Source organism: Taeniopygia guttata, chromosome 27 (genome assembly GCF_048771995.1).
Source record: "Taeniopygia guttata chromosome 27, bTaeGut7.mat, whole genome shotgun sequence".
Taxonomy (NCBI): Eukaryota; Metazoa; Chordata; class Aves; order Passeriformes; family Estrildidae; genus Taeniopygia; species Taeniopygia guttata.
In genome coordinates this window covers 741,505-760,098 of record NC_133052.1, presented here as the reverse complement: position 1 = coordinate 760,098, position 18,594 = coordinate 741,505, and the positions used below count along the sequence as shown (strand labels likewise).

At 62.9% G+C, this 18,594-nt stretch overlaps 3 protein-coding genes across 4 annotated transcripts; 1 reads left to right on the top strand and 2 right to left on the bottom strand.

Annotated features, from left to right (window-relative positions):
* Nucleotides 1-551: 551 nt before the first annotated feature.
* On the bottom strand, nt 552-3,929 carry TMEM101 (transmembrane protein 101). Its single transcript, XM_030256173.4, has 4 exons — nt 3,741-3,929; nt 2,777-2,957; nt 1,743-1,889; nt 552-1,044 (listed from the first exon to the last, which is right to left on the bottom strand). Exons 1-4 carry the CDS (start codon nt 3,875-3,877, stop codon nt 736-738), a joined length of 774 nt encoding a protein of 257 aa, XP_030112033.1. The 5' UTR covers nt 3,878-3,929; the 3' UTR covers nt 552-735.
* Nucleotides 3,930-4,260: 331 nt separating this feature from the next.
* Nucleotides 4,261-13,296, bottom strand: LSM12 (LSM12 homolog). The gene is made up of 5 exons (XM_030256174.4): nt 13,090-13,296; nt 9,920-10,053; nt 6,289-6,398; nt 5,860-5,986; nt 4,261-5,220 (listed from the first exon to the last, which is right to left on the bottom strand). Exons 1-5 carry the CDS (start codon nt 13,208-13,210, stop codon nt 5,128-5,130), a joined length of 585 nt encoding a protein of 194 aa, XP_030112034.1. The 5' UTR covers nt 13,211-13,296; the 3' UTR covers nt 4,261-5,127.
* A 17-nt stretch (nt 13,297-13,313) lies between these two features.
* G6PC3 (glucose-6-phosphatase catalytic subunit 3) lies at nt 13,314-18,331 on the top strand. Of its 2 annotated transcripts, none has more exons than XM_030255985.4 (7): nt 13,314-13,443; nt 14,540-14,766; nt 15,542-15,648; nt 15,792-15,882; nt 16,323-16,441; nt 16,518-16,659; nt 17,224-18,331. In XM_030255985.4, the coding sequence occupies exons 2-7, from the start codon at nt 14,549-14,551 to the stop codon at nt 17,573-17,575; spliced, it is 1,029 nt and encodes a 342-aa protein (XP_030111845.4). In that variant the 5' UTR covers nt 13,314-13,443; nt 14,540-14,548; the 3' UTR covers nt 17,576-18,331. The 2 variants fall into 2 exon arrangements, with proteins under 2 accessions (XP_030111845.4, XP_030111844.4); XM_030255984.4 differs by having other exon boundaries at nt 13,412-13,499.
* The last annotated feature ends 263 nt before the right edge of the window (nt 18,332-18,594 follow it).

Sequence of the window (18,594 nt, the reverse complement as noted above, 5' to 3'; positions counted from 1 at the left end):
CAGGGAGGGGACACGGACAGCTCGGGGACAGGACGAGGGCACTGAAGCCTCAGCCCAGGGGACCCTCCCTGGGTCCCACCGGGCCCCCCACCCGTGGCAGAATACCCCCAGCCCCTCTGCCAAGTCCCCACAGTGGCTCCCCCTCAGCCCCTCAGTGTCACATCCCTCCCCAGACCCGGCCCCCAAAGTGGCTCCCCATGAGGGTCCCCCAAAACTGCCCCTCCACCCCAAGCCCCTAAAGGAGCTCTGCCCTCCAAGCGCCCCCAAAGCGACTCTCCCCAATCAGCTCCCCCCAAAGCGACTCCCCCCAATCAGCTCCCCCCAATCAGTTCCCCCCAAACCGACTCCCCCCAATCAGTTCCCCCCAAAGTGACTCCCCTGAAGCAGTTTTCCCCCAGAGCAGTTCTTCCCCCACCAGCAGCTCCCCAAAGCCCCCCTGCCCTGCAGCTGCACAACCCCAAAAGCAATCTGCACCCCAAAAGCTGCAGCCCCTCACCCCGGCGTGCAAAGCCGAGCCCCCCGGGCTGAGACGTTAAAGATTTCTCACTGCATCAGTAAAAATACATTTTTTTGGGGGGTGGAGGGGGAGCAGTGACACCCCTCAGCAGGGAGAGGGACCCTGGCCACACAGTGGCCGCCACCCCCCACCCATCCTCCGCCAGAATTATCAAATATTTACAAAGAAAGAAAAAAAACCTGAAGGAATAAATAGCAAAACCCCTCCCGCCTGTGCCCTCAGCCGTCGGTGGCCAGGATGACCGCGGCCCCGAAGATGCCGACGTTCTGGCCGATGAGCTTCATCTGGTTCCAGAACTCGACGCGGCGCAGGGCGTGCCAGTAGGCCAAGTTGCCGTCCACCAGCAGGATGGCGGGTGGCAGCAGCACCGCCAGCACCTGCGCTGCCACCCGCACGTAGCAGCCCGACAGGAAGGCCAGCGCCAGCAGCCCGTAGAGCAGGAACAGCAGCTGCAGGGCCACCTCGCCCCCCAGCAGGTGCTCCAGGTACGCCAGGCGGTCCTCGGGGCTGTGCTGCAGCGAGTAGGCCTGTGGGGACAGCGGGGACACTCTGGGGACAGCGGCGGTGTGGCTGTGCCCCGGGGGTGGCACCGGGGTCGTGCTGACGGGGACAGGGGTGTGGTGGCAGTGGTGGCACTGGGAACAGCCACAGGAGAGTTCCACACCGGGGGTCACAGAGTGGTGGCAGTGGTGGCACCGGGAACCGTCCCCCAAGGACAACTGCTGGCCAAGGCTTCTGCCCTGGGGACAGCGTGGCCTTGGTGGCACTGGTGCCACCACCCTGAGGCTCGGTGGCACTGGTGACACCACCCCAAAGCTCGGTGACAGTGTGGGCTCAGTGGCACTGGTGCCACCACCCTGAGGCTCGGTGACAGTGTGGGCCCAGTGGCACTGGTGCCACCACCCTGAGGCTCAGTGGCACTGGTGACACCACCCCAAAGCTCAGTGACAGTGTGGGCTCAGTGGCACGGGTGCCACCACCCTGAGGCTCAGTGGCACTGGTGACACCACCCCAAAGCTCAGTGACAGTGTGGGCTCAGTGGCACGGGTGCCACCACCCTGAGGCTCCCACCAGGGACAATCTGGAGCACTGTGAGCACTGTCCCAAGGTTCCTCCCACAGGGAACCGTGTCCCCAATCCACAGTGCGGCAGCACAGAGGTGTCCCACTGCTGTCCCCCACCCTGTCCCCAGCCATCCCCCAGCTGTCCCCTGTCCCCGTGTCACCTGGCAGATGAGGTAGATGCCCAGCAGCACCTGCCCGGTGGCCTGCAGGGAGCGGCTGCGCGGTCTCTGCCGGTACAGCTCACCGGCACCGCTGGCCAGGATCAGGAACCCGCCGATGACGGCCACGGTGCGCGAGTACATCCGGACCTGCGGAGGGAGGGATGGATGGATGGATGGATGGATGGATGGATGGATGGATGGATGATGGATGATGGATGGATGGATGGATGACGGATGGATGGATGGATGATGGATGGATGGATGGATGATGGATGGATGGATGGATGATGGATGGATGGATGATGGATGGATGGATGGATGGATGGATGGATGATGGATGGATGGATGGATGGATGATGGATGGATGGATGGATGGATGATGGATGGATGGATGGATGATGGATGGATGGATGGATGATGGATGGATGGATGATGGATGGATGGATGGATGGATGGATGGATGATGGATGGATGGATGGATGGATGATGGATGGATGGATGGATGGATGGATGGATGGATGGATGGATGGATGGATGATGGATGGATGGATGGATGATGGATGGATGGATGGATGGATGATGGATGATGGATGATGGATGGATGGATGGATGATGGATGGATGGATGGATGGATGGATGATGGATGGATGGATGGATGGATGATGGATGGATGATGGATGATGGATGGATGGATGGATGATGGATGATGGATGGATGATGGATGATGGATGGATGGATGGATGATGGATGGATGGATGGATGGATGATGGATGGATGGATGGATGATGGATGGATGGATGGATGATGGATGGATGGATGATGGATGGATGGATGATGGATGGATGGATGGATGGATGGATGATGGATGGATGATGGATGATGGATGGATGGATGGATGATGGATGGATGGATGATGGATGATGGATGATGGATGGATGGATGGATGGATGGATGATGGATGGATGATGGATGGATGATGGATGATGGATAGATGGATGATGGATGGATGGATGGATGGATAGATGGGGTCTGACCTTGAGCCAGTCGCCGTAGTGCGCGTGGCCACCAACGTGGCTGGCGTAGGTGGCCATGGCGAGCTGCAGCGCGGCGCCCAGGGCGAACCAGCGCCGCTTGACGCCGAAGGACATGAAGCTGGCGCAGAGCACGGCCGCGCCCATGTCCACGTACAGGTAGGGCACCGGGATGTCCGGCTTCCTGCGGGGCGGCACGGCGGCTGCAGCACCCAGTGACCCACCCGCAGCCTCCAGAGGGTTAACGGGGAGTGCGGGCCTGGCTCTGCCCCACAGAGCCCCTCTGGGCCCCACAGAGCCCCTCTGGGCCCCACAGGCCCCCTCTGCTGCTCTGCTCCTTCCCCCAGACCCCAAAACCTCCTCCAGACCCGAACGCCTCCCCTAGATCCAAATCCTCCTCTGGACCCCAACACTGCCGGGGTCTCCCCTCATCCTCAGGCAGCAGCTCCGAGCCCCACCTCAAACCCCACCTGCCCCAGCCCCACTGAGGGTCCCTGCCCTGGCCCCACCGAGGGTCCCGAGCAGCCCCACACTCACTCAGGAGTCCCCCAGCTGCTCCACAACTCAGAAGCTCCCCAGGACCACCCCCAACCCCTCAGGAGCACCTCCAGCTCCCCAGGACCATTCCCCATCCCTCAAAACCACCCTTAGCCCCCCAAACCCCACAGCCCCAGCCCCACAGCCCCCCCAGGCCCCATAGCAGCACCCCCAGCTCCCCAGGACCACTCCCATTCCCCCAAAACCACCCCTAGCCCCCCAAACCCCCCAGCCCCAGCCCCCCCAGCCCCCCAGGCCCCACAGCCCCGGGCCTCCTCCGGCTCCCGCCCCAGCCCCCGCTGCACCCCGCACACTCGGGGCTCTCCCCCGCACCCACCCCCGGCCCCACGGTGCCCCCGTCTGTCCCAGCCCGGCCCCACACCGCCCCTGGCAGGCCGCGGCTCTCCCCCCGTCCCTCCCGGTGCCGCACCGGCGCAGGTCGGCGCGCTCGGCGCAGAGCAGCAGCCCGCTGAAGCAGTGCCAGAAGGGGAAGCGGGTGAGCAGAACGCCGCCGCCCGCCGTCAGCAGCCGCAGCGCCCGCCGCCGCCAGCCGCGGCCCGCCGCCATCGCCGCCGCCGCCGGAAGTGCCGCGGGGCCCCGCCCCTCCCGCGCAAGCCACGCCCCTTTCACCGGGGCGCGCTCGTTCAGCTCCGCCCGCGCCCCGCCGCTCCAACGGCGGCTCCTCCCCGCATGAAAGGCCGCGCTCCGGTACAGCCGCGCTCACCGAGCCTCCCCCGCCTGCCCCGGGCCGCGGCTGCTGCCCGAAACCCCGCACGTCAATCAAAGCGGCCCTCAGGGGAAGCCACGCCCACCCCGGTGAAGCCACGCCCCACAACAGAGTAAAGCCCGCCCTTAAGCCACGCCCGTTCTATGGCCACGCCCCTCAATGACATCATCCACTCAGTGGCCACGCCCCCGCCACGCCCCCATTGAGCCCCCACAGACGCCGGTGATGGTTAAAAAAATTTCGGGTTTTTATTGTTTTTTTTTTTTTGCTAAACAAGACTAAAAAATTTTTTCCTTTTTTTTTCTTTTTTTTTTTAAGTAGTTTTTTTTTTTTAATCTTTAATTTTCCTAAAGGCAGGGCTTGAATTGTTTGGAGTTTTGATCTGCTTTTTTTTTAATTAAAAGAAAAAAAAAAAAAGAAAGGAAACAAAACGGGGAGAGGGAGGATCGTGACAAAAAAAAAAAAAAATTAAAAAAGAAATTAAAATGGAGAAGGGCAAAAAAAAATTAAAAACATAAAGGAAATGGGGGGAAAACCCCAAATCCAGGTTCTGGCTGCTCCCGAGGGTCTGTTGGAGGCACAACCCTGCTGGAAGCAGACAAATATTTAAAGGACATTTTAATATATATTCATATATATATTTAAAGATAAGAAAAATAAGACTAATTCAAGCCTTGCCCTGTGCAAACAAAATTAAAACGAGACCACGTTGGTCATGAGGGTCCCGGGTTGGCCACCGCAGTCAGCTCGTTAGCTTTATTTTCTGGAGGGTTTTTTGGGGAAGCGGGAGGCAGGAATTGGGAGGAAAAGGGGAAAAAAAAAAAAAAAGGCCAAAAAATAAAATTAACAGAGTCTGACTGGCTGGAGGGAGAAACCATGGCAGAAAAACAAAGTCTGTTAGTCAAGTAATGCATGAGGAGCTTTAAATTATTCTGTTTTCTCGTTCGTTTTAAAGTTCTAAAGTTCGGAACTGGTTGAGATTCCCCAAAGAGAGAGAGAGAGAGGGGAAAAAAAAAAAAAAAAAGGAAATAAAAGTTGAAGTGCCCCCAGAGACAGGGACACGGGGGTGGGTGGTGGCCCCGAGGTGGCCTCAGGATGACAGGGACGTGTCCTTCTGTGTCTGCTGTGCTTGTGAACGCTGCAGGACCTTCTGGCTCTCCACGTCCCGAAAGTGTTTCTCCACCTGCGGGGAGGGGGCACAGGGGGCTCAGGGAAAGGACCCCAGAGGGGCTGGGGGACCTCAGGGGGGGCTGGGGGAGCCCAGGAGGGACTGGGGGATCCTTAGGAGGGGCTGGGAGATCCCCAGGAGGGGCTGGGGGAGCCCAGGAGGGGCTGGGGGCGTCCAGGAAGGGCTGGGGGATCCTTAGGAAGGACTGGGGGATCCCCAGGAGGGGCTGGAGACCCCCAAGGAGGAGTTGGGGGTGCCCAGGAGGAGCTGGAGACCCCCAAGGAGGGACTGGGGGGTGCCCAGGAGGAGCTGGAGACCCCCAGGGAGGGGCTGGGGGTGCCCCAGGAGGGGCTGGAGACCCCCAAAGGAGGAGCTGGGGGTGCCCAGGAGGAGCTGGAGACCCCCAAGGAGGGACTGGGGGAAGGTCAGGAGGGGCTGGAGACCCCTAAGGAGGAGCTGGGGGTGCCCAGGAGGAGCTGGGGGAGCCCCAGGAGGAGCTGGGGGAGCCCCAGGAGGGGCTGGAGACCCCCAAGGAGGGGCTGGAGACCCCCAAGGAGGGCTGGAGACCCCCAAGGAGGGCTGGAGACCCCCGGGAGGGCTCGTGGCCGTGCCCAGGACGCAGTGCCCCCCTGCCCGTGCCCAGCCCGCACTCACTATTTTGCGTACGTGGCTCAGGGCGCTGCCCTCCTTGCCTTTGCAGTTCTCCACCTGGTACGGGGGGGCGATGACCACCTCCTCCATCACCACGATGTTCTTCTCCTGCCATTTACAGTCCTTAATGCTGCGGGGAGCCAGGCGGGGACAGCGCGTCAGGGACCGCCACCACCACGTCCCCCGAGGGGCACGGAGCCCCCCGGGGCACTCCAGGGGGGTGGGATGTGCCAGGGAGGGCAGGGAGACCCCCACCCACCGAGGAGCCCACCCAGGACACGCCCGAGCCTGCCAAGGCAAACCCGGGGCGCCAGGCACGGCAATGGGACCCCAAAAAAGGAGAGTGGGGACCCCAAAAAGGAGCATGGGGACCCCGAGGCGGGCACTGGGGACCCCGAGGTGGGCACTGGGGACCCCGAGGCGGGCACTTACGTCTTATGGATGGTCTGGAAGAGCTGCTGCCCCTCCAGAGAGACACCAGCACTAATTGCATACGCCTGGCTCATCTTCTCCTCCTTCTCCGTCCGTGCTTTGTTGGCAAGCTGGGGAAGCACAGGGACAGGGAATTGGGCTGGCAGCAGTGAGGGGACACGGGGACCCCCAGACACAGCTCTGCCCCCTGTGATTCCAGCCTCAATTCCCCCTTGGAGGCACCCTCACCACTGCCGGGGCCTTGCAGAGATTTGGGGGTGGTGGTGCCATCTTTTCACACCCCTGCCCCTTCCCCTTTTCTGGATAAATTCTGGCATTTCACCACTCAGTTCACTCGGGATGGAGATGGGGAAGAGGAGCCTGGAGCACCCAACACGCTGGGAGTAGACGCTCCACGCAGGAGTAGGAGCAACTTTAGCCTCCAGCAGTTGGTTTGTTCCCAAAAAACAACCAGAATTGGTTATCTGGGAGCCGCATCCGTGTGTGGGGAGGTGTGATTACACACAGGGTGCTGGAATAGAGATGGAAAACCCCGACCCTGGCATCCCCCATGCTGCATCCCGTGGATGTGGGAGGAGAAGGAAGCAGAGCCTGGAGGCAGCAGCCTTGGACCAGCCGCCTTTTCCCGGCTGGAGCTGCCGCAGTGGAGGAGCCACGGCAGCATCATCATCCCTCCTCTTCCTCCTGCTGGAGCCTCCTCATTGCTGGGAGCACACCCAGAGCTGGACTGGCTTCCTGCTGCTGGCTGAGGGGGTTCCACCCCTCCCAAAGCCCCTCTGAGGCAGAAAAGCCCCAGCTCCCTCTGACTGGGGACACCTCAGCGCCCCTAAGGGACAGGAGTCCCTCTCCAGCCACCCCAAGTCCGCTCTTGGGGGCAGCAGGCACTGCAGGAGCACAGGACGCTCCCTGTGTGCCCCCTGAGTGCCTCAGCAGGGCCAGGAGCCTTCCTCACCCTCACACCCCCCACCCCATCCCGGCTGGGAATGGCTCTCCCCGAGATCAGACACAGCGCCCCACGGGAGCTTCCCTGCACCCCACCCCTTTCCCAGCGGGAAATGCACCCCTTTCCCAGCGGGAAATGCACCCCTTTCCCAGCGGGAAACGCACCCCTTTCCCAGGGGATAATGCACCCCTTTCCCAGCGGGAAACGCACCCCTTTCCCAGGGGATAATGCACCCCTTTCCCAGCGGGAAATGCACCCCTTTCCCAGGGGATAATGCACCCCTTTCCCAGGGGATAATGCACCCCTTTCCCGGGAGAAACGCACCCCTTTCCCAGGGGATAATGCACCCCTTTCCCAGGGGGAAATGCACCCCTTTCCCAGCGGGAAATGCACCCCTTTCCCAGCGGGAAATGCACCCCTTTCCCAGCGGGAAACGCACCCCTTTCCCAGGGGGAAATGCACCCCTTTCCCAGCGGGAAATGCACCCCTTTCCCAGCGGGAAATGCACCCCTTTCCCAGCGGGAAACGCACCCCTTTCCCAGCGGGAAATGCACCCCTTTCCCAGGGGATAATGCACCCCTTTCCCAGGGGATAATGCACCCCTTTCCCAGGGGATAATGCACCCCTTTCCCAGGGGATAATGCACCCCTTTCCCAGGGGATAATGCACCCCTTTCCCAGGGGATAATGCACCCCTTTCCCAGGGGATAATGCACCCCTTTCCCAGGAGGAAATGCATCCCTTTCCCAGCGGGAATCGCACCCCTTTCCCAGGGGATAATGCACCCCTTTCCCAGGGGATAATGCACCCCTTTCCCAGGGGATAATGCACCCCTTTCCCAGGGGATAATGCACCCCTTTCCCAGGGGATAATGCACCCCTTTCCCAGGGGATAATGCACCCTTTCCCAGGGGATAATGCTCCCCTTTCCCAGCGGGAAGCGGCTCAGCTCCAGCCCCTGGATCCCAGCACTCCAGGAGCTCCCTGCACACACCTCGTCAATGGATGAGTCACTCCTGCTCCCTCGGGCTGAATGACGGAATTCAGGGACCGTGGGGGCCACCAAGGTTCATGCCAGGGCCACCAGGGGCCATGCCAGGGTCCCCCGGGGCTCGGGTAGCCCCTGATCCCACTCGGGTGCCAGCAGGCTGGGGAGATCCAGGGGATCCCTCCGAAATCCCCCTGGAATGGCACGGGGTGGCTGTGCCGAGCTGAGTGCCAGCCCCGTGCGTGTCCCCAAGTCCCCAATGCTCTGGGTTCCAGTGCCCACAGCTCCTCCTCCCAGTACAACCAGTCCCGGCCAGCAACGTCCCAGCGTGGGGAAGGGGATGTGGGGCAGCCCCACAGAACGGCCCCCCTGCCACTGGAACTTCCAACCCCACCGCAGCCCTCATTCCCCACACACCAACCCAAGGGGGCACTGGAATTCCTCAGGGACTCCCCACACTGCAATTCCTGGGGGGCTCCCCACACTGCAATTCCTCAGGGGCTCCCCACACTGCAATTCCAGAGGTGTCCCTGTGGGACAAGGAGGTGCCAGCTGAGCCCCTGTCACACCCGGGTCCATCCCAGCACCGAGGGCTCGGGGTCCCCTTCCCGTCCTTCCACCTCACTGGGAATCAGCAGTGATCCCGTCCCAGGATGGATGAAAAGCCATTCCTCAGAATTCTGTGAGCTCCCCTTTATGAGTTCAGCTTTACCCAAAATGCCAAAATCTAGACCCAAACCAGCATCATCCAGACCCCAAACACCACCACCTGCACCCAGACTACCAAAACCCAGGCTCCAAACCCCTCAAAATGCAAGCCCCAAAACAACATCACCTTAGACCCCAAAAACACCAAAATCCGTGTCCCCAGATGCCAAAAATCTATACATAAAATCTGGGCTCCAAAACCACCCAAAAAACCCCTAAATGCCAAATGCCCAGACCCTAAACCCAACCAAATCCAGGCCTCCAACTGCCAAAATTCAGATGCCAAACTGGTAAAATCCAGCCCCAAATCACCAAACCCCAGCCCCAGGATGGAATGCTGGGAAGCTGCGCCCAGAGCAGCTCCAGCGGCAAATCCTGCTGGATTCCTGCAGGATCTGGGGGGATCCCTGCAGGAATCCTGGGGGGGATCCCTGCAGGATTCCTGGGGGGGATCCCTGCTGGATTTGGGGGGGGAAATCCCTGCAGGAATCCGGGGGGGGATCCCTGCTGGATTTGGGGGGATCCCTGCTGGATTTGGGGGATCCCTGCAGGATTCCTGGGGGGGGGATCCCTGCAGGATTCCTGGGGGGCATCCCTGCAGGATTTGGGGGATCCCTGCAGAATTTGAGGGGTATCCCTGCAGGATTCCTGGGAGGATCCCTGAAGGATTCCTGTGATGGATCCCTGCAGGATTCCTGGGGGGTATCCCTGCAGATTTGAGAGGGATCCCTGCAGGATTCCTGTGATGGATCCCTGCAGGATTCCTGGGAGGGATCCCTGCAGGATTCCTGGGAGGATTCCCTGCAGGATTTGGGGGATCCCTGCAGAATTTGAGGGGGATCCCTGCAGGATTCCTGGGAGGGATCCCTGCAGGATTTGGGGGATCCCTGCAGAATTTGAGGGGGATCCCTGCAGGAATCCTGGGGGGAGATCCCTGCTGGATTTGGGTGGATCCCTGCAGGATTTGGGGGATCCCTGCTGGGGGGTCTCTCACCTTGCTGACGTTGAGGGAGGCTAAAGGGGGAGGCGTTTCCGTGCGGTCGTTGATTATTTCCACTTCTGACACGTACTGTAGGTTTACGAGCAGGATGTCTGCGTGGTTGGGCTTGCCGCTGGAAGAGGGGCATTCTGCAGGGGGGGTCAAGGAAAACACAGCCAGAGAGGGGTTTGGGCAGCTGGAACCGGCCCGGAGCAGAGCAGGAGAGGGGGGATTGTGGGGGGCTCCTCTGCGCCCCTGTCCCTCCCTGGGACCATCAGTGATCCCACGTTTGGTGCTGGTGGAGGGATGGATGGATGGATGGATGATGGATGGATGGATGATGGATGGATGGATGGATGGATGGATGGATGGATGGATGGATGGATGGATGGATGGATGATGGATGGATGATGGATGGATGATGGATGGATGATGGATGGATGGATGGATGATGGATGGATGGATGGATGGATGATGGATGGATGGATGGATGGATGATGGATGGATGATGGATGGATGGATGGATGGATGATGGATGGATGGATGGATGATGGATGGATGGATGGATGGATGGATGATGGATGGATGGATGGATGGATGGATGATGGATGATGGATGGATGGATGGATGATGGATGGATGATGGATGGATGGATGGATGGATGATGGATGGATGGATGGATGGATGATGGATGGATGATGGATGGATGGATGGATGGATGATGGATGGATGGATGATGGATGGATGATGGATGGATGGATGATGGATGATGGATGGATGGATGGATGGATGATGGATGGATGGATGGATGGATGGATGATGGATGATGGATGATGGATGGATGGATGGATGGATGGATGGATGGATGATGGATGGATGGATGGATGGATGGATGAAGGGATAGATGGATGGATGATGGATGATGGATGGATGATGGATGGATGGATGGATGATGGATGGATGATGGATGATGGATGGATGATGGATGGATGGATGGATGATGGATGGATGGATGGATGGATGATGGATGATGGATGGATGGATGGATGGATGGATGGATGATGGATGGATGATGGATGATGGATGGATGATGGATGGATGGATGGATGATGGATGGATGATGGATGATGGATGGATGATGGATGGATGATGGATGGATGATGGATGATGGATGGATGATGGATGGATGATGGATGATGGATGGATGGATGATGGATGATGGATGGATGGATGGATGGATGGATGGATGATGGATGGATGGATGGATGGATGATGGATGGATGGATGGATGGATGGATGATGGATGATGGATGGATGAATGGATGATGGATGGATGAATGGATGATGGATGGATGGATGGATGATGGATGGATGGATGATGGATGGATGGATGGATGGATGATGGATGGATGGATGGATGGATGATGGATGGATGGATGGATGGATGGATGGATGATGGATGATGGATGGATGGATGATGGATGGATGGATGGATGATGGATGGATGGATGATGGATGATGGATGGATGGATGGATGATGGATGGATGATGGATGGATGATGGATGATGGATGGATGGATGGATGGATGATATAGATGGATGGATGATGGATGGATGGGTCCATAAATGGATGAGGGATAGATGGATGGAAGAAGCACAACATGGAGAGCCTCTTCCATGCCAGCACCATCTCCTGGAAGAGATCCCCGTGGAAGCCCCTGCTCCTCTCCCAGCCCCCTGAGCACAAGGTGGAGCCCCCCTAAAATCGCCGCTCAGTGAGCATGAAGCCAGGGAATTCCATCTCCCCTCTGGGGGATGGGCTGGGGCAGCCCAGCTGTGGGAGAAGAGCTGGATTTTGGGAAGTGCTCAGCCCCCGTGGGGCTCACAGGCAGCACTGAGAACCTGTCAGACCCTCTGGGACTTTCCTCCAGTGGGACCTGGCAGCTCCCCTGGCTCCAACCACATCCCAGGCACCCAGGGGCCCTTTTCCTGTTGTGCTTCCCACAGCTCCGGCCACAAAACCCTGTCCCAGCTCCTCAGTCCCTGCAGAAGCCACCCCTGTGCCCCCAGAACCCCGGCACCAGCCCTGAGCTGAGCCTTCCCCTCTCCCGGGACCCTCCACTGCCTCCCAACAGCTTTCCCCGTTCCTTGCAGGCTCCAAACAAAACCAGATCCACGTGTATTCCTACTGGGGGGGGGGGGGGGGGGCAGGGACCCCCCACTGCCCCCACTCACCCCAATTCAATGCTCCCAACTCCCCACAGTGAATGCCACACCCCCACTCACCCCACTACAGGGTTCCTCGCTGTGCCCCCCAAAAAACCTCCAGGACAGCACAGTCCCCTCCATTGTCCCCAAAACTGGGTGCTCTCTGTGCCCCCATCCAAGCCAGTACAGGGCTCCCCATTCCCCCCATCCCTTTATAATCCAGGACCCTCATTCACCCCAAAACGGGCTCCCAATATCCCCCCACTCACCCCAACAGAGGATCCCCAATCCCCCCAAAACAAACCACCCCGCTCCCCCCAGAATCTCCCTACAGGCCACCCCACATCCCATTCACCCACCACAAGACCCCCAACTCCCCCATTCCCCCCAGGGCAGGGCCCCTCACTTCCAAGTCCCCCCAATCCCTGCACAAGGAGCCCCCAACGCCCCCGTTCTCCCCGACACAAACCTCTCCAATCACCCCAACCTCCCTGCCGGGCTCCCCACTCCCCCCATCCCTTTAGAATCCAGGACCCCCTAAGCTCTTCATAATCCAGGACCCCCATTCACCCCAAAACGGGCTCCCAATCCTCCCAAAACAAACCTCCCCAGTGCCGGGCTCCCCACTCCCCCCTAAGCTCTTTACAACACAGGACCCCCATTCACCCCAAAACGGGCTCCCAATGCCCCCATTCCCCCCTGACCCAGCCTCCCCAATCCCCCAAAACAAACCTCCCCGCTCCCCCCAAAACCTCGCTGCCGGGCTCCCCACTCCCCCCATCCCTCGGGGGTCTCCCCGCTGCCCCTCAAACCCCTCCCTGTCGCCGCCCACCTCCATCCCCTCGCAGCCCTTCCCCTCCTTCGCCCCCTTTCCCCTCCCTCCCTCACGCCCCCCCCCCATCGGGCGGGCCGCAGAGGCCCGAGCGGGCCGCGCCGGGGCCGGGAGCAGCGGCGGCGAGGCGCGGGCGGGTGGATACTGAGCGCCAGCATCTTGCTGGGGTAGTCGAAGGCGACGACCTCGCCCTGGAGGCGCTGCTCCTGGCAGGTGCGGCAGGACACCTGGCTGCCCACGCTGAAGTACTCGCCCGGCGCCGCCATCTTGTCCGCCCGCAGCGCCCGCGGCTCCGCTCGCCTCGGCCAGGCGCGGCGGGGGCGGGGCCAGGCGCCGCCGAGGGCGGGGATTGGCGCTCCGCCCCGCCGATCTGCTCCGCCCCGCGCGCTGATTGGCCGAGCCCACTCCCCACACACACCCGGGCGCGGTATGGCCCTCCCGCCCCGCCGTAGCGCGGCGCCCCGCGGGCGGTGCTGGGAAGTGTAGGCGGAAGAGGGCGGTGAGAGCGGCGGGAGGGAGCGCTGAGGGGCGGCCGGGATGGAATCCGCCCCTCAGGTGCCGCCCGCCGGTACCGGGGCTGGGCGGCGCCTCCGGGAGGCGCAGGGGGCGCAGAGGCCGCCGGTGGGGACGGGGAGACCGGGGGTCTTGGTGTAGGGAGAGCCCAGGGAGGCCTCGGGCCCGAGAGCCCAGGCAGGCCCAGAGGGAGCCCAGGGATGGTCAGGGATGGTCAGGGATGCCCAGGGATGCCCAGGGATGCCCAGGGATGGTCAGGGATGGTCAGGGATGCCCAGGGATGCCCAGGAATGGTCAGGGATGCTCAGGGATGCTCAGGGATGCCCAGGGATGCTCAGGGATGCCCAGGGATGCCCAGGAATGCTCAGGGATGCTCAGGGATGTCCAGGGATGCTCAGGGATGGTCAGGGATGCTCAGGGATGCCCAGGGATGCTCAGGAATGGTCAGGGATGCCCAGGGATGGTCAGGGATGCCCAGGGATGGTCAGGGATGCCCAGGGATGCTCAGGGATGTCCAGGCATGCTCAGGGATGCTCAGGGATGCCCAAGAGTCGCTGCAGGGAGAGCCCAGGGAATCCACAGGGAATAGCAAGGGTGGCTCCAGGGAGAGCCCAGGCATTCTGCAGCATAACCACAGGACAGGGAAACCACAAGGAATAGCAAGGGAGGCTCCAGAGACTCCCCAGGCCTTCTGCAGAATCCCCACAGGAGCCCCAGGAGGTCTCCAAGGGAAAGCCCCAGGGAGGTGGTGGCTCTTTGGAGCATCTGGGCTGCTCCAGCAAATCCCACACCAATCCCCCGGGATCCTGCCCTGGCTCCCATCCCAGAGCCACCAGAGGCGTGTTCTGCCCCTGGGCAGGAGCTGGGCAGTCGGTTCAAGTGGTGAATGAGTGCCTGAATCAGTGCCAAGGCATCCCTGGGATCCATCCCCCTCCCACGGTGTCCCCAGGGCATCCCTGAGGATCCATCCCCCTCCCACGGTGTCCCCAGGGCATCCCTGAGGATCCATCCCCCTCCCACCCCATCCCCACGGGACTCCCGGGGGTCTGTGCCCGGGCTGATCCCCCTCCCCGTGTGCCCAGCCCGGTGCCATGGACGCCCTGCACGAGGCCGGGATCCGCGCCGCCGTGGCCCTGCAGGCCGGGCCGGCCTGGCTGGAGCAGTTCTGGCTGCTGCTGACGTCCCAGCTGGATCCCAACGCCATCTACACCGTGTTCTTCCCGCTGGCCCGCGGGCTGGGCGAGCGCGTGGCGCTGCTGCTGCTCTGGAGCGCCCTGCTGGCCGAGTGGCTCAACGTGGTGCTCAAGTGGTGAGGGGCACACGGAGGGGCACCGGGGCTCCCCCTCCCTGCCCGGGGAGTTTGGGCACAGACTGACCCCCAGCCTGGGCAGTTTGGGCACACACTGACCCCCAGCCTGGGCACACACTGACCCCCAGCCTGGGCAGTTTGGGCTCAGACTGACCCCCGGCCTGGGCAGTTTGGGCTCAGACCCCCAGCCTGGGCAGTTTGGGCACAGACTGACCCCCAGCCTGGGGACTTTGGGCACAGACTGACCCCCAGCCTGGTCAGTTCTGGGCTCAGACCCCCAGCCTGGGCAGTTTGGGCACAGACCCCCAGCCTGGGCAGTTCTGGGCTCAGACCCCCAGCCTGGGGAATTTGGGCACAGACTGACCCCCAGCCTGGGGATTTCGGGGCTCAGACTCCCTGCCTGGAGGTTTCAGGGCACAAACTCCCTGCCTGGGGCATTCCGCAGGGTCACCTGAACTCCCACCAGGAATTCCTGGCACAGGAAAGCTCCAGAGGCATCGGGGCTGGCAAAGGATCCTGATCCTCTGTGGCTTCATCCTGGAGATGGGATTGTCCTGGGATGGGCTGTAGGAACCTGCAGGATCCTGCTCTCCTGGAGATCCTGGGATGGGCTGCAGGGACCTGCAGGATCCTGCTCTCCTGGATCATTCAGGGTGGGCTGCAGGGACCTGCAGGATCCTGCTCTCCTGGATCCCAGCTCGGGCTGTAGGAACCCCGCAGGATCCCGGTCCGGCTCTCCAGGCTCTCTCGCAGCTCCGCGCTGTCCCTGCCGCAGGTTCCTGTTCGGGGAGCGCCCGTACTGGTGGATCCACGAGTCGGGGCTCTCCAGCCGGGAGCAGCTCCCGCTGCGCCAGTTCCCGGTCACCTGCGAGACGGGCCCAGGTGAGTCCCGGCTCGGGCAGCCCCGGGATCCCGGGAGCAGCCCCAGGAGCCCCATCCCGGTGGGCTGGAGGCGGGAGGAGCCGTTCCGAGCGGCGGGGAAGGGCTGCGCTCGGCAGTGCGCCTCTCCTGTGCTTCATCCGCAGGGAGCCCCTCGGGGCACTGCATGATCCTGGCGGCGGCCCTGTGGCCAGTTGTCACCGCCCTGAGCAAGGAAGTGTCGCGGTGCACCCGGAGGTGAGGCCGGCACGGGCAGGGGAGCGACCCGAGGGGTGGGATGTGGGGCAGAGCCCAGGGGGAGCGGGCAGGAGGAGCCCCGGGATGGAGACACCGTCCCTTGGGAGCTTCAGAGCACCTGTGGGAAGAGGGGGTGGATGTGGGGGTGGATGTGGGACCCCGGCGGCCGGGGAGGGTGATGTGGATCCCTTCCCTCGCAGCAGGGCCGCTCCAGGGGACACATCCCTTCCCTGGGAGCCCTGGAAGGGGCTGGATCCCCTCCTTCCCTCCAGGGGACACGTCCCTTCCCTGGGAGCCCTGGAAGGGGCTGGATCCCTTCCTTCCCTCCAGGGGACACATCCCTTCCCTGGCAGCCCTGGAAGGGGCTGGGGGAGCCCCTGAAGCCCCCCAGGAGTTTTGGATGCCCCGTTCAGCTGTGCTTCCCTCCCGTTCCCTTCCAGCCGGCTGCTGAGGCTGATCCCGTTCCTCGCCTACATCCTCCTGCTGGTGGCCATGGGGCTCTCCCGCATCTTCGTGCTGGCCCACTTCCCCCACCAGGTGGTCACCGGCTCCCTGGCAGGTGAGGGGGGCACCGCAGCCCTTCCCGGGCCCTTCCCAGTCCGTCCCAGTGCCAACCCCGCCTGTGCCCCCTCCAGGGATGGCTCTGGGCTGGGGGCTGCAGCGCTGGCCCCCCAACTTCCTCAAGTGCCGCTTCTTCCTGCTGACGGCTCTGGGGCTGCTCCTGGGCGCGCTGGGGCTGCACGGGCTGGCCACGGCCGCGGGGCTGGACCTGGACTGGTGAGAGCCGGGACGGGGACAGGGGGGGACAGGGGTGTCATGGGGGAAAAGGGTGTCATGGGGAAAAGGGGTGTCACAGGGTGAAAGGAATGTCACGGGGAAAAGGGCTGTCACAGGGGGACAGGGCTGTCACAGAGGGACAGGGCTGTCACAGGGGGACAGGGCTGCCACAGGGGGACAGGGCTGCCACAGGGGACAGGGCTGCCAGGGGGGGGACAGGGTGGTCACGGGGGGACAGGGCTGTCACAGAGGGACAGGGCTGCCACAGAGGGACAGGGCTGCCACCGGGGGACAGGGCTGCTGCAGGGGGAGAGGGCTGTCACAGGGGGACAGGGCTGCCACCGGGGGACAGGGGTGCCACAGCGATCACCCTTCCGGGGTCTCAGGGGGTACCCCGGGACGTGCCCACCGGGGAGGGGTCTCCCCAGGGAGCATCCCCAGCAATCAGCTTCCAGGGGTGTTTTTGGGGCTGTGCCCCGGGGCTGCCAGGGCCCGCTCCGGGGATGTGCCCCCCGATCTTTGGGGCCAGGGGCCGCCCCAGCCCGACCCCCGCGCTGCCCGCAGGTCGCTCCGGCGGGCCGGTTCGCGGTGCTCGGAGCCGGGCTGGCTGCGGCCCGAGACGCGGCCCTGGGCCTCGCTGTGCCGGGCGAGCGGCACCGCGCTGGGGCTGGCACTGGCCGCCCGGTGCTCGCTGAGCCGCCGCGCCGCCGAGGAGCTGCGGGCGCTGGAGCCGCCGCTGGGCAGCGCGGCCCTGGGGCTGCTGGCCCTGGACGTGCTGCACAAGCTGCCCCGGAGCGAGGGCACGGCGCTCTGGTACCTGAACGTGGGTGCCCGCTATGCCCTGGGGCCCGTGCTGGTGGGCTCCCTCATGCCCCAGCTCATCCTCTTCCTGCGGCGGCTCCGGGCGACCCCCTAGCCCCCCTCTGTACCGGGGAGGGGGGGTCTGCTCCCGGGGCATCCCAGCCCCGGGGCCCCCACGCTGGCTAGGGGGTGTTTGCTCTGTTAGCAGTTCGTTCTCACGCTCCTGTTGCCCCAGGGACCCCCGAAAGTGAGTAGGGGTCCCCACTCCTGTCCCGGTTCATCCTCATCCTCCAGTGGCTCCGGGCGACCCCCTAGACCGCCCCCCATGTCGGGGAGGGGGGATCTGCTCCCAGTTCATCCCCACCAGTCCCAGCGACCCCCCAAATTGTCTAGGGGGTGTCTGCTCTGTTGCCAGTTCATTATCACACCCGTTTTACCCCAGGGACTCCCGAGACTGAGTAGGGGGTCCCCACTCCTGTCCCAGTTCACCTCACCCTCCCTTGCCCCAGGGACCCCCAGACTGAGTGGGGGGTTCCGCTCTGTTCCCGGTTCACTCTCACCCCGTCCCCCCAAACCGAGCGCTTCTCCCGGTTCGTGTTCGCCCTCTCCTGCCCCAGGGACCCCCCCCAGCCCGGGCAGGGGGTCCCACCCCCGTGGGGCAGAGCCGGGGGTGCCCCGTGCCCGGCGGGTCTGGGGGCACAGCCCGGGGACAGCCCCGGCGTGGGGACACCGAGCTGCCACCCCCGTCCCCGCTGTGCCCTCTGCAGCGGGGACGGGACCCCCGGGACCCCCCGGGACCCCCCAGGACCCCCCCTCAGCCCGGTGTGCGCGGGGCTGCCCCGTTTGCAACCAAATAAAGCTCCGGAACCGAGCCCGGCCCCGAGTGCTGCGGGGACAACGGGGACAGAGCCGGGATCGGGGGGGACACAACGGGGACAGAGCCGGGATCGGGGACAGAGCCGGGATCGGGGGGGACATAACCGGGATCGGGGGGGACAACGGGGACAGAGCCGGGATCGGGGACAGAGCCGGGATCGGGGGAACACAACGGGGACACAACGGGCACAGAGCCGGGACCGGGGACAGAGCCGGGATCGGGAGGGGACACAACCGGGATCGGGGGGACACAACGGG

What these genes read in the sequence shown, in the direction of transcription:
- TMEM101 (XM_030256173.4), bottom strand. Translation starts at nt 3,877, where the DNA reads ATGGCGGCGGGCCGCGGCTGGCGGCGGCGGGCGCTGCGGCTGCTGACG. An exon ending in GAGCGCGCCGACCTGCGCCG is followed by an intron (nt 2,958 to 3,740) that starts GTGCGGCACCGG and finishes GCCGCCCCGCAG; the next exon opens with GAAGCCGGACATCCCGGTGC. An exon ending in GCATCTACCTCATCTGCCAG is followed by an intron (nt 1,045 to 1,742) that starts GTGACACGGGGA and finishes CTGTCCCCACAG; the next exon opens with GCCTACTCGCTGCAGCACAG.
- LSM12 (XM_030256174.4), bottom strand. Translation starts at nt 13,210, where the DNA reads ATGGCGGCGCCGGGCGAGTACTTCAGCGTGGGCAGCCAGGTGTCCTGC. An exon ending in CAGCAAGATGCTGGCGCTCA is followed by an intron (nt 10,054 to 13,089) that starts GTATCCACCCGC and finishes CCCCCCCTGCAG; the next exon opens with AATGCCCCTCTTCCAGCGGC. An exon ending in TTCCAGACCATCCATAAGAC is followed by an intron (nt 5,987 to 6,288) that starts GTAAGTGCCCGC and finishes GGCTCCCCGCAG; the next exon opens with CATTAAGGACTGTAAATGGC.
- G6PC3 (XM_030255984.4), top strand. An exon ending in CTCAACGTGGTGCTCAAGTG is followed by an intron (nt 14,767 to 15,541) that starts GTGAGGGGCACA and finishes TCCCTGCCGCAG; the next exon opens with GTTCCTGTTCGGGGAGCGCC. An exon ending in CACCTGCGAGACGGGCCCAG is followed by an intron (nt 15,649 to 15,791) that starts GTGAGTCCCGGC and finishes CTTCATCCGCAG; the next exon opens with GGAGCCCCTCGGGGCACTGC.